General features: G+C 35.6%; 1 protein-coding gene across 12 annotated transcripts in view; it reads left to right on the plus strand.

Moving 5' to 3' along the window:
* The window catches only part of Spn (Spinophilin), a 595,298-nt gene that overhangs the window by 537,907 nt on the left and 42,981 nt on the right, over positions 1 to 14,410 (plus strand). For 10 of the 12 annotated variants that reach the window (XM_069845172.1, XM_069845171.1, XM_069845175.1 and 7 more), the window contains 3 exons: positions 6,447 to 6,500; positions 8,513 to 8,662; positions 12,919 to 13,083. In XM_069845172.1, the coding sequence (XP_069701273.1) occupies positions 6,447 to 6,500; positions 8,513 to 8,662; positions 12,919 to 13,083 (369 nt within the window). The remainder of the gene's footprint in view (positions 1 to 6,446; positions 6,501 to 8,512; positions 8,663 to 12,918; positions 13,084 to 14,410) is intronic. The other 2 variants (XM_069845176.1, XM_069845177.1) reach the window with 2 other exon arrangements.

Consider the following 14,410-nt stretch of genomic DNA (forward strand, 5'->3'; position numbering starts at 1 on the left):
AATATAACCTTCGTAATAAGTTTTGAAGTTTTTAGTAGCCAATATAGAGACAAATGAAGATCGACCTATTGGCATTATGTCAGAGAATCTGTTGGCAATTCTGGAGTCATGGCCTCCATGATATTGTAACTTTTTAAACTAAACAACAATGTAACTTTATTATCTCAACAATAATTCCTTTCTACAATTCACCTTAAACGCTCTCGTCAACAGTGGGATTTGCTCTCCGCACAGCAACACAGCGTTCGTTATTGCACTCCACTGACGACAATGACAATTTACTTGGACTATTACGAACAACAATGAACTTTTAATCTTAACTAATATTTACAAATCAGAACTGTCAGTTCTCAGTTCACAGTTCTTCTAGCTCAGTCACTCGAGTTCACAGTATCTCGAACCACAGACCTTCAGAGACAGTTCACTGTACTCGAACTCAGGTCCCTCCAACTGCGGTCCACTGCACTCGAACTCAGGTCCCTCCAACTGCGGTCCACTGCACTCGAACTCAGGCCTTCGGATGCTGACACAGTTGCGGACCCACACTCGAGTCGAACTCCGGTACACAAGACTGGCTTGCTTGCTCTGGCTTATTCACTGACTGAATAAACTGAAACTGCTCAAGTTCGCTTGCGTTTCTTCTTTTATAGCAAAATCATCGTTGCGAGAAAGTACGAGTTCTGGATAGTTCGCGATATTTCGACGCGTGTGTCCATTCTCGAATCATCTCGCACGCTGCTGCTCCCCTCCTTCACCGCACGTAGCCATGCCCCAGGAGGCAGATGCGCGCGCAACCCGCCCAAAACAAGGCCGACTTAACCTCTCCTCCATCGGTCATGAGATCGAATCTCACGTGGGCGTCACAATATTGTTTATTTTAGTATCTGTCTTTTTTTTTTTTTTTTTTTTTAAATTCTTCTTGCATTTTGATACAGTATCGGACCACATCGGACTTAATGTGTCCCTGACTGCACTATGATGTTGTCGTTCCTTGTGATGTTAGTTTATAGAATCTCTTCTTCGCACAAATTCGAAGACGTTGATGTCCTTGAAAATTGTTTGGAGATGTGCTTCCTTATACTGTATCACAAGACCACCAGTTAGATTATTATGCAATATCAAAAATAGCCATTTTCAGCGCTCTATACAGTCTGAAGTCGTCTTACATTATAGTCTCCAATTCCTTTAATGAAATAATTTGGGCTTTTTTGAAGTCGACTATGAAACTTCCTTATAATTTTGATAAAAACTTCATGTATATAAGGCATACTGAGATCTTCATGTATTTGAGATGTTTTAGTGAACCAGTCAGACCCATGAATCAGTTTAAGAGCCTTGTTTTGTGCAACCTGTAGTGGTTTGTAAGCATTGCTGTTCATATAGCCCCAGGAAGGTGCAGCATGTGTTATAATTGGCAGTACCAAAGCCTTATAGAGATGCAGTTTCCATTTAATGGTTATGGCACCTGATTTTAATGGCGGAAATATATGCACTATGCGTCCAATGGCTTTTCCTTTAATCTGATGGAGATGCTGATGCCAGGACAACCGCTGGTCCAGAGTTACGCCAAGATATTTGACAGTTGGTTGATACTCTAGCTCTTTATCGCATATAGTATCTGTCTTATTCTGAAAAGCTATTAGTTTTCAAAACTGATGACATGGATTTTGGAAAATAGGAAAATTGTGTAGGAAAATTGACATTACACTGAAAGCAACTATTTTTCTGAAAATCTTTGGGTTCCAAGCTTCAAAATGAGGAGTCATTCATTAAAATCCGTTCAGCCGTTTTCCCGTAATTTCCATTACCAGTTCAAATTATATATATATAGATATGTTGATATTCTTTAATTTTATATAACACTAAGGACATTGCACTTGATTAAAACAATAAAAAAATGTTTTTTGTATTGTTTTTTTCTTTTCTCTCTTAAAAAAGAAGCAAAATCATCTCAAGTGCAGTCAACTGAAACCCCATCGGCTTCCATGTGTACAATTACACCGATTGCTTTACATGGGCCCTCCCCATCTTTTACCACAGCCTCAATTGACTGCAGTGGCCGGAACGCGAACCTGCGATCATAGGCATGATATGCTGGCCGGACATATCTTGTGCGCCTTAAACCGCTTGGCTAACAAACTCAACACGAATTTACCCAATTATGCAGTTATACAAACTCCTGGTTAAGAGTTACGCATTTGCGTGCAATAGTGGCATAAGTCCTCCGGCTTCTACGGGTTAATCATTTTCAAGATATTTATTTGGCAGTTAGTATTAAGTAAATATTGCCCTGAAGTTCTTATTTAATTAGCTTATTTCCTATTTTTTTTTTACTAATTTTGAATTCAGTGAAGACAGTTACATAGTTTGTAGGTGAACATTTTGTTCAATCTTTCATTTAACTTAATTCATATAGATTCAACAGTAAATAAGTTCTATAGAAGCAAAATATAAGACAGAGATGATCTATTAACAATGGCGTAGCTCAATCATTTCGAGGACAATAATGTTTTTCCCTTAAAGCTTTAGTGACAGACTGGATCAAATCGTAAGGCTTATGTATAGATATGCCTTTAAAAACAGAACTGCCTTCAAGTTGGTCTTACATGGAAAGCTTCTTATATTGCCAGTAAGTCTAGGGTTTCTAAATAACTGTATTTACTTACTGATTCGTGGGCTTCTTGATTTTCTCTAAAGGCTAATTTATTCTTGCCTTCTGAGGTGTCATATTACATCAATACTGTGACGAAATATTCGTCTATTCCATATCACATTTTCATTATGTCTAAAAGCTTCTAAGCATGATGTTTCCACCAGTGTTCTATTGCTTCTTCCCAACATGTGGAACATTTCTGCATTTTTAATGTTTTTCTCCCTGGATACTTTATACCTTTTACTGGGAAGTTTTTACTGCAGAAATACCAGTACGACTCCAAGGTTCTTCATCTGCTCAGGTCCAAGTAGGGGAGTAGTGGGTACAGTGACACACAAAATATTAAGACATGTGTATGCAACTAATAATTCAAGTATTTTTAAAATCAAGTGCAATAGAAATAGACATTAAAACATGGAGTATAATAATACACAAACAAAAATGTTAATAGATAAAGGACATAATATACAATACGTGTTTGTCAAAAAAAATGCAAATGCATGGATAAATATATAATAGGATGCGAAACTGCGGTCAGCACCATCTGGATTTGGGGGTCTGAAATAAGGTGATCAGCGCCCAACGTCGTAGGTGGTGAACATTAGAACTACGTGTTGGGTACATTACCCAGAGTTCTCTATTTATCCGTTCGAGATATTGCTGTACGGGAGAGTCGAGCCGAGAACCCGAGATGGCGGATTGAAACTTGCTAATAAGTGAACATAAAGTGATATGTGTGTGTATAAGCAGTGTATGTTAAACAGTGATGTTTATGGACGTTGTAAAAATAGTGTTGTTGAATGTATTGTAAAGTAATAGTAATATAATAAATTGAACTATCTAAGTAGTTCTTGCAGACTTTTCCATTGTGCTGTACAATAAATACCCAAAGAATACAATACCAATTATCTAACTTTTTGCTTTATTTTTTGTCTCTGTCTGGTTATATTTTAATTGGGTAGTGTAAAACACATCGTCTCTTTTAATCTTCCTGTGGGCTCCAGTAAGAATTTTCAGTAGAATATGCTGTGAGGAATAAAACTGTAAATGTTTTATTTTAAATTGGAATATCGATGAGGGTGGGAGGGAACACTTCTGCACAGTTTAACATTTTCGTTACCATGTGCGCTGCTAAATGCATGGAGTAATTACTCTTTTCGCTACTTGGTGCGCTGCTAGATATAATAACGCCCCTCCCACAAACAGATGGCAGCAAGATCAATTTCTACAACATCGCCTCTAGTATGTGTTACGAGAAACTCAGTAAGTTTCGCATCCTATTATATATTTACCCATGGCAAATGTCTCACTGTTCCCATTCAGGAGGGTACAGTGAGACACCACAGTGTCTATTAACGGACATTGAAATTATTTACATTTATTTCAAAAGAAAGGAAAGCTTGCTGTCTCTTTATCTTGCCATATTCTGTAGGCTTATTTAGAATCATTTTGATGTCTCACTTCGAAACAATTGAAACATCTGGAACATTTGGAAAAGTGAATTTTCCATGACATTTCAAACTTTTGCGAAAAAATGAAATGAATTTTTGGTGACAACAAATCTTATAATTATAAGAATTTAATGTAATTCTTTATTATTTTTTAACATTTTCTTAAATTTTGTGAATAATTTTTTATTTATGAAACCATTGAAACGTAATGTATCCATTATTTTATGCTACAGTTCCTAAATTGGTTACTAGTATGTTCATTTTTAATTTTAGTTATTGGTAAATGTAATATAATTACAGTTTGTTTTTGCAAATCATTGGTACATGGGGACAGTGAGACGTCTCAGTGTACCCTTTAATGGCATATCTCACTGTTCCCTTTACACATAGTTTATTTAAAAATAACGGCATCACTTCAAAATTAAAACAAGAAAGACGAAACTTTGCCAAACATAATCTCAAATACCATAGTATTAGGTAACAAAACATTCATATTTATATCTCATTTGTATATCCAATATAAACTTCATTAAACACAAGCCAAAATTTTACTTCTAGAGTGAAAAATTACGAATTATTTTTTCATCACTCATCTTTATAACTAGAATCAAATCGAGTATGAAAATACTGTTACTTTACTCATGCAACATACAACTCCACTGTCACCAACATCTCAACATCAAAATTTACCATCTAATAAAATATCTCACTGTTCTCCCTGTCTTACTGTACCCGCTTCTCCCCTACTTTGATATTTTCTAGTCACATTTTCGTCTTTGTGGGACAAATTTAATTAAGAACTGTCTATTTATTTCAGACTTAAGTTCAGTTTCTGCTCAGTGTTAAAGACAACAAAGAATTGCTTTTGAGAAAACTAACAGAATCAAAAATCACATTTTTCATGCCGATCATCGCCTGATCTCTTTCCATTCTTGATCGAGATTGTTAAAAATTGCAGCACAAGAAACAACACTCACGGGAAGGAATCACTGTTGTATTGCTTGCACTGTATAAACCAGGATAGACATGTCTACCCACCTGCGAGCAAGGTGCGTTATGCTCTCTGTGAGGGAAGAAAGAGATTTTGCATGTGCAGGTTTTTAAAGTGCAGCCAGAGTAGGTACTCTGGTGGAGCTACGTGAGACTGAAGCAGATGGGAGAGATAGATCGTGTTTTGTTTACCCCCACATGCAGTATCCACCATGGCTGCAAGAAACTTATTTCTGAGGTGCCTAAAACAGATTATGCGCAACTTTATCAGAAGTTAAAAGAAATCTGTTTAGAAATTTAAAAAGAATGTATAAGAAAAGTGTAATAGATATGTATAGTATGAATTATTTCGTGACTTTGGATAGACAATGTCTACCCTATCCCCCCTGATGGTATGCCACTGTCTATTAACATGATTAGGCAAAGGATGTTTCTGAAGTTTATGGGACAATTTAAACAAAATTTCGTGTTATCTCATTACTTTACACTGACTTCACAAAATACAAAAATTTAGTTAAATAAAACTATTGACATATAATTTTCCGCTTAAAAAATAAATATATTTATCACAGCACTGCTACTTACAGACCTATTACTAAATCTACGTATTACTCTGTGAAAAGATTTATTAAATCTACATACTTAGACTTCAACAAACAAAATTTGATAACACAATCTCAGGGGAAAAAATGGAACTCCCTGCATCATAATCCACAGTTGATTCCTGATTTACCACGAAAATCGTCTGTAGCTGCATTTAGATTGGCAACAGGCCATGACTGTTTGGCCAAACACCTGCATAGAATTGGAATATACCAGTCCCCTAACTGCCCATTGTGCAACTCAAACCAAGAAATGGATTCGGAACACCTCAAAATCTGTGCTTCAGTGGCTGACCAGGATAATATCTTTGAAAAATATTGGAGTGCAAGAGGTCAATTGACTTTATTGTCAAACGCTGGCATTAGAAAACAACAACATTCTAAAAAAATATATATACACATGAAAATGGAATAATAATAATGGAAGTGAAACCAACACAAATGTAAATTAAGAAATAAATTCCTTGAATTATCTCTACTTTTAATGTAATTTTTTTATCAGACACAGACATGTTCTTCTGAGGAAGGATTTGTGACACTAAAACAAGAATACTAATATAAGCTTACATGTGATGCAACAAGTATGTGTTTAATTTTCTATTACGTTATGTGATTTGTGTCTGTAAATGTTTAATTTTTATTACTTTTGAGTCACTTTCTGACTGAATTCAGCATGCTGTTATGTTTTGATTATTGTGTTTGTTTTGCTTGTGTTAATGTATTGGATGTGTCTCACTGTTTAATTTTCAGAGTCAGTTCAAAGTTGCACTAGCTGATGGTGATATTTCAAGGCTTAAAGCTAGGGTAAGCATTGTAGGTTATAGATAATTTTATTACATACTATACATGGTACTATATAGCAATACTTAAAGTTTCATATGGAATCTACTTCTTCAATATAATTTTTAAAATCAATATCAAAATTATGTTTTAGATATATAATGAAGACCAGGAATAATTTTTTAAGGAGTAATACTTCTATATTTCGTTATTTTGATATGTTCTGATTGTCATAACAAATCGGTAATTATTGAAATATGTTTTTATTTATTTATTTTTTTAAACCCATAAACATATTACATTAAAGCAAACGAGGAGGAGGAAGTGGAAATATAATAGGACTAATCTGTTATACTTTTATTTTGAACAAAAGAGAGCATCAAAACACAGCGTCACACCGAGGAAATTTATTACACTTCTCGAACTTTGCATTTTCTTACGAAAAAAAAAAATAACTCAAAATGTTCTCGAGCTTTCAGCCAGGTCATAAGTTGGTGATCCACCAATGTTTCGAGGATGTTCATCTTCCTCGTCTTCAGGGTTAACTGATAATTAGAGGGATACCTTGCTCCTTATTTATTGTGCCAGGGAGAGTAGTCGGTCAAGGAGCTGTACGCAGTCGCCAGTAAAGCTTCAGTAGTTATTTTGAAAAAAAAAAAATTATTTCGAAAATTGGAATTAGTGAAGGCATGCATAAAGTAAAAAATTGATTGGCTTCAGTATCATCTGTACATTTCTGCAGGTATATTTTTATTGCTAATGAGTATTGACATGATTTTACTAATTCTGCATGGTTTGAGAGTTGAAACATTTTGCATGATATGATAATAACTTTACATAATGGACAATGAATAATTCTGTGTTTAATATTAACATAATTTTCTGTATTGTGAAAAGATATAATCATTTCAAATGCGTGTCTTTACATTTCATAACTTCTGATAGTTTCCATGTAACCTAATAAATACCTTTGTGAAAGTAACATAACCTTCTTACTCAGTAACTCCTCAATTCAACATTGCAATCAAATTATTCGCAAAGATGTAAGAAGTGTGAATTTTTTATTTGAGTTTTAAATCTTCTTATGCATGTTTTCTAATTCTGTATTTTTCCTTTTATTTGGAATTTAGTAAGGTGATCAAATAAAATGTAGTCCACAGTTCAAGTGAAAGATGAATGATTCTGCTTCATTTTCCTGGAATCTACTTTTTTTGTTTAAGGAGCTTATTTTAAGATAAGTTTGTATCCATGTTGAATCTTTCGTACACTACTTTTAACACTTGAATATAAATAATTGATTAAATGGAGATCTTACTAGTGTTAATTGTGTAAGCATGTGCGACTTACAGCTGTTTCGGTGTTTCTTCACACCATCCTCAGAGCCTACTAGATCTCGGCGTTATCTCGAACTTCGCTGCCTGTTAGCTGCCTACACATACAACCCAAAAACTCAACACACTAGAAACAATATGAAATATACAGACACACTAAAACACACCCTGATCAAATTCTCAACACACAGATCAATTTCAGAACACACACACTATTTGACACCACATTTCAACGCTTTTCAACAATCGAATGCACCCACACAACAGGCAGCGAAGTTCGAGATAACGCCGAGATCTAGTAGGCTCTGAGGATGGTGTGAAGAAGAACCGAAACAGCTGTAAGCCGTACATGTTTACACAATTAACACTAGTAAGATCACCATTTAATCAATTATTTATAAGTTTGTAGTCCGATTTGTTGTTAAAATATAGGGTTTTATATAAATTCTCTGATTTATAGTACTGTACCGGATGATTCTTTTACCAGACATGTTTCTCCAGAAATCTAATAAAAATAAAGAAATTATTCATTTCTTCTCACATTTACGCAAATAGTGAATATTAAGGAATTGATTTATATTCCTCTGCTGTTTTCTTTGCAATGATTGCCATGTTGCATCTTACTGACAAGTTTCTGTGGATTTTTTGTTTGTGGTGGTGGATGTGTTTGGAATGGGCTGTGTGTTGATCGCATCTGTTGGTCAGTTGGTGGAGATGGAGCAGAGTGGACTTGACAGTGAGGAGTTCCTCGAGAAACTTCGACAATCGACAATGAAACTACGAGAGATGGAACGCAATCTACTTGCAGCTAAGAAAGACGTAGCTAGCTACCAGGACATGCTGGAACAGTCACAGGTCAGTTGTGTCTTTGTGTTCGAAATCTAAGAATTCTGCTTCATTGTGGTGAAGGTGCTGATTATTTCGTCTTTTACTCGTTTTTTACAGTTATTTTCATGGTTTCTTTTAATGTGAATTAAACTGATTTAAGAATTCTTATACAACAAAAGGTAATGAAAATACGATATGCACCAAAACAAACAGTATTGAAATTATCGCTCATCTGCTGTCCACGTTTCCCTAGCAAAGAAGTATCTATTTATTGTATACAGTAGTTTGACATATTGTGAATTCAGAGTTGTGTTGATTTCTGCAATTATGGTTCTCACAACAAAGGAGAAGGTGTTTATTGTCGAGCGTTATTTCCTGTTATATGGAGTACTGAAATTATCAATCAGTCAGGGGCGATTTCTCCGGGCATGCTATGCTTGCTGCGCAAGCCCAATAGTTTCGTAGAATGTGTATTTCTCAAAATGGGATTACGTACATTAAAATTTATTTTGATTTTTGGAATATTGTATAGGCGTAATACCATCCGCAGGTTGCAAACCGCAAGTATCGCAACACTTGCTTGTTTCCCGGAGCTACCGGAAAGACGTAGAATAGCGAGAATATGATGCACGCGCAAGTGCCTTCCTCCTTAGTCCGTCCTAGGCGCACATGCTTCTGTTATGTGTTGTTTGAAGCTCTGGTCCGAGAGCTACACCAACGACTATTTAACGTTACACAGAGCAGTATAGACAGCAGGAATGTGCTGTGATCTGCGAGTGCAATGTAATTGTATGAGCGGAATGCATGTGTTAGCTGTTGCATGTATTATTAATACTTAAACATTAATTTGAAGTATTGCAATGAGTTCGGAATTGTGTGTTATCGAAACCTTATTATTAAATCCATTTTCCCGAAGGACTATTCAAGACAAGACAGACATTATAGAGAATATGTGCGCTCGTTCAGTGCAGCTCAATACAACAATATGCATTGATTGGCAGGGTCGGAAAAACTAAATAAACTGTTTTGTTGGCCATGTTTGTTATATCATATCGAACTTCTACATCTCATAAGCGAATATGATCCATGACTCATAATGATTTCATAATTATAAAATAAGTTATTTATGTGGGCCTAATTATTTTCATTAATTATGAATTATTATATCCTCCCATCTTCCCCTATGAATAAAAGAGCAAGCCTAACTTTCGTGACTAGCATTCGCCCCTGCAATCAATCAATCTTCTTAATGTATCCAGCTGTTTGCTGACAACATAAAGTCCACTATAGTCCACTGTAGTCTATTCAGTTGTTGTTACCAGGTGGCCCGGGTTCGAATCCTGGTCGGGACAAGTTACCTGGTTGAGGTTTTTTCCGGGGTTTTCCCTCAACCCAATATGAGCAAATGCTGGGTAACTTTCGGTGCTGGACCCTGGACTCATTTCACCGGCATTATCACCTTCATCTCATTCAGACGCTAAATAACCTAGATGTTGATACAGCGTCGTAAAATAACCCAATAAAATAAAAACAAAATCAGTTGTTGTTTAGAATACTGAAATTATAAACGTACTCTGAAAATCAAGATGTCATTATAACATGCAAGGTGTCATAAGACTGATTGCGTACAATGAAAATTCTCGACGACAGCTAACATTGATGTGTTATTTGATGCCACATTGTCAAATTGCTCATGGTACTGTTCTTTAATGTGACGCAAGCTCAGCCCATTCTGACGCCCCATCTGTATGACTGGAAATAATGCTCGATGATAAACACCTTCTCCTCTGTCGTGAGAACAGTAATTGCAGGTCATTTTGATTAGTGTTTCATACATCAAGCTCTTCAAACAATTTAGAGGAAGAATTGCAGTGAATTTAAACTATGTGAGTGTGCTAACTATTAGACAGAGGTGCAATGACCAGGACACTTGTTTCTAAATTTTCGATAGAATTACTTCCTAGAGTGCACACCTTCACACAATATGAAGGATGTGGCACTTTGACAGGAACTAGCACTCAAAGGATGCATAATCAGCAATATATTGCCTCACCTCATCTCGCCAAGAAATTGTGTAACTCTTGGCCTGTTCGCCATATTAAAGCTTCAATGCTGATGTAAGATCTATGAAATACAATAAATGAAATAAAATGAAAATGTGTTGGTATCCTATACACATCTCATCATGTTGTAATATTTTGTTTGATACATTTTGTATAGTCCTGAAGTATGAATTTGCATTAGAAAGTAGATATTGAAGATCAGAAAAATAGTACCATCTCTTTCTCCCCAAAATGAACTTTAGTGTTTCATCTTCCGCTCTTTTGTTCTCCATTTATATATTTGAAACATTTTACAGATTTAACTTAAACTATGTATATATAATACAGGGTGATCCGTTTGGGTATGGATAAAATAAAAACACTGTAAAACATTTACTACTAAACTTTATTTGTTGAAACTTTGTACATACAATGCTGGAAGATGGGAGATTCCTCAGAGCTCAACATGACCCCCATTGCGCACCCTGCACGACTCATAACAGTGATGCAATTCAGCCCATGTCCGTTGTAACATAAGAGGGGTGATTTGTTGAAAGCTTGAGTAATTTTTACTCTCAGATGGTCAATGTTCCTGCGTTTCTGTAAATAGACAATGTCCTTAACAAAACCCTACACGAAGAAGTCAGGAGGGATTAGATCTGGGGAGTTTGGGGACCAAGCCAAGAGATAGCTGCTTCTCGTACTGGGTTTTGCCTGCAACCTCCTGCATGTTTTTTAACACAACCTGTTTCTACAAATGTTCGATACTATAACATTATGGAATCGTATTTAGGTACGTTATGCACACCATACTCACGTCGAAATTCCCTTTGAACTCGTTTAACACTCTCAAATTTAGCATATCAAAGAACATTGTGCCCGCTGTTGATTTATAGTAGCCATTTTAATCATCTACGATTTTCATTTGTCCTTTCATATTATGCATTGATGATTGTCATATATGGAAATGCTCATCTTTTAATCATAATATAACCAGCAAGAAATTTTTCCTACTATCATAATATTTTTATAATAATAAATTAATATTATCCATACCCAAACGGATCAGACTGTATATATGATTGTATGAAACTCATACTGCATCGGTTGGAAAACAAAAGATTATAATTATGCCACAACGTGTTCAAGTATGATTCTGATTGAAGTTATTATTAAGTTTACTAGCAGAATATTTGAAGCAAATACATTTACTTAAAGAAGTTTTCTTTAATACAGTTAATAAGTAATCATTGTTAAAAATAATGATCCTGAAAAATAAATGGATTTTATGTAGGAATCCTATCAGAAATGACAAACATTTGAACTAAAACATTAGCCTAATACATTTTATATGTCAGTAAATTCTTTGGAACACAAGTACAGTATTTTCCTTCCTATATACACAATAATCGAAAAGAGAAGGCATAATAAATAGTACCATTATAATTAAGTTAATTTGTAGCAAGTAATTAGTTTTCTTAACTCATTTAGTTAATGACTTTACAGTAAAGAACTTCACCGTTGGTTTGTGGGAATTCTGTGGCTTATTAGCCACTTTTCTGCGTGTAATACTTCTAATCATTATGCAGTTACGTTAACTTGCAGAATAACTAAAAATCATATAAACTGGAATGAAAGCAGTAGTATTTTTTTAAGGCTTTCTGATGGCATACATTCAAATGTTTTTGTTGCACATTGCATTATATATGAGAAAAGAAGTTTATTTAACATGTTCCAGTCCACACCTGTGGAGTAACGGTCAGCGCGTCTGGCCGCGAAAAAAGGTGGCCCGGGTTCGAATCCCGGTTGGGGTGAAGTTACCTGGTTGAGGTTTTTTCCGGGGTTTTCCCTCAACCCAATATGAGCCAATGCTGGGTAACTTTCGGTGCTGGACCCCGGACTCATTTCACCGGCATTATCACCTTCATTTCATTAGACGCTAAATAACCTGAGATGTTGATACAGCATCGTAAAATAACCCAATAAAATAAAAAAATAAACAAAAATATGTTCCATTGCATTTTCCTCCAAAACTTTTAATAATTTATTACAAATTAAAACTTCAACATGTAAGTTATTTCTTATGAAGTTACATTTATGTTATTCAGTTATCTGAAGTAAATCTATTGAATTGTCATTATTGCATTGTCATCTAGCTTAAATTACGACGTCATGAATTTGTTGTTTTTTATAGTAATTTTTAATATAGCCTACTCAGTGATTTACTTGCTGTTGTTTCAGAGTCAGTATATAGCACTAGAGAAGAAATACTGTAAAGCAAAGAAGCTACTAAGGGAATTCCAGCAAAGGGAACAAGACCTGCTGCATCGTGAAGAATTTTATCTTCAGCTTCTGCAAGAGAAAGATACGGAGTACAATGCTCTTGTCAAGACGCTGAAGGACAGAGTGAGTGTAGCTTACTTCTTTGTAATGAAATATTTATCTCGCTATTTCTGCTATATGAAGTGTTCTGAACACCTAGTAACCTTAGATATGGGGAAACCTGTAACGTCTAAGAGATGTGTCCCTAGAGACAGATTGGAGAATAATTCTTTTCAGAAATGAGTGGTAAGGGGGGAATTAAATAGCTCCTGCGTATCCTTAAATAGAATGGTTGTAATCTGCTCATGAATATGTTGCTTCTCAGAACAAAATATTTCAGAGTAGTAGTACCCCATTTGAATCAGGTGGAGATTGCCTTAAGAGCGAAAATGTTATTGGACTGAAGCAATTTAATAGCGGAACACCCAAAATTCAAGATGGAAAAATAAATTAATTTCTGAGCTACCTCAAAAATCCAACATTCATTGTGGTCATGTTCAGATAGGCTACCAGTTATGATTGCCTCAGTAAACACCTTTACGAGTACTAAATGGGTTTATTGACTTTCCCTAAAAGCATATTATGCAGAAAAATGGTACTCATTTCATATCGGAGTGAAAAATGGCAAGTTGTAGCCGATTTAAGTGAACACCATATTTTAACGTTTTGGTGGCTATTTCATTCACACACAACCCTCAGAATGTCTGGAGGCCCACACCTGCTGTTGGTCGACGGGTCCATTGGACCTAGTTGGGAGATCTTGTTGATCACCAGCTTTCCCTCCTTAAGCCACTGGAGGACGATTTTAGTGCCATAGCAGGTCAGCACTAGGAACAGAAAAGTAGAAAGAGGAGGAAGGAAAGGGAAATGAACCCCTAGGCCTCGAATGCTCTAATGCCGTCGGAGTCGAAGAAAGTAAGAGTTCAGTCAGAGGACTGGATAGGAAAGGGTAAAGAGGGAATTAGGTATTGGTTAGAGGAAAATTATACCAAAGTCAGTCATTAACTCATCAAGCTGACCAGTGCTAATTGATGTGTAGCCCCTCCCTTTAGTTCAGCTTGTAAAATTATTACAATTATTAAAATTGTCCCCTAACTGTCCATTGTGCAACTGAAACCAAGAATTGGATTCGGAACACCTCAAAATCTGTGCTTCAGTGGCTGGTCATGATAATATCTTTGAAAAATATTGGAGTGCAAGAGGTCAAATGACTTTATTGCCAAATGCCTGGCATTAGAAAATAACAACAACAACAACATATTATGCAGAAAGGAAGAGGATATGTATGTATATATTTGTCCTTAAGCAATATCCTTTCGGTGAAGCGGCACTTCACATTATTAGTATACAGTGCCGACTCACCGTTTTATACGCCTCTTGTACAAGTCACTTAGGACATTACTTATTTTTA

This window comes from Periplaneta americana, chromosome 14 (assembly GCF_040183065.1).
Source record: "Periplaneta americana isolate PAMFEO1 chromosome 14, P.americana_PAMFEO1_priV1, whole genome shotgun sequence".
NCBI lineage: Eukaryota > Metazoa > Arthropoda > Insecta > Blattodea > Blattidae > Periplaneta > Periplaneta americana.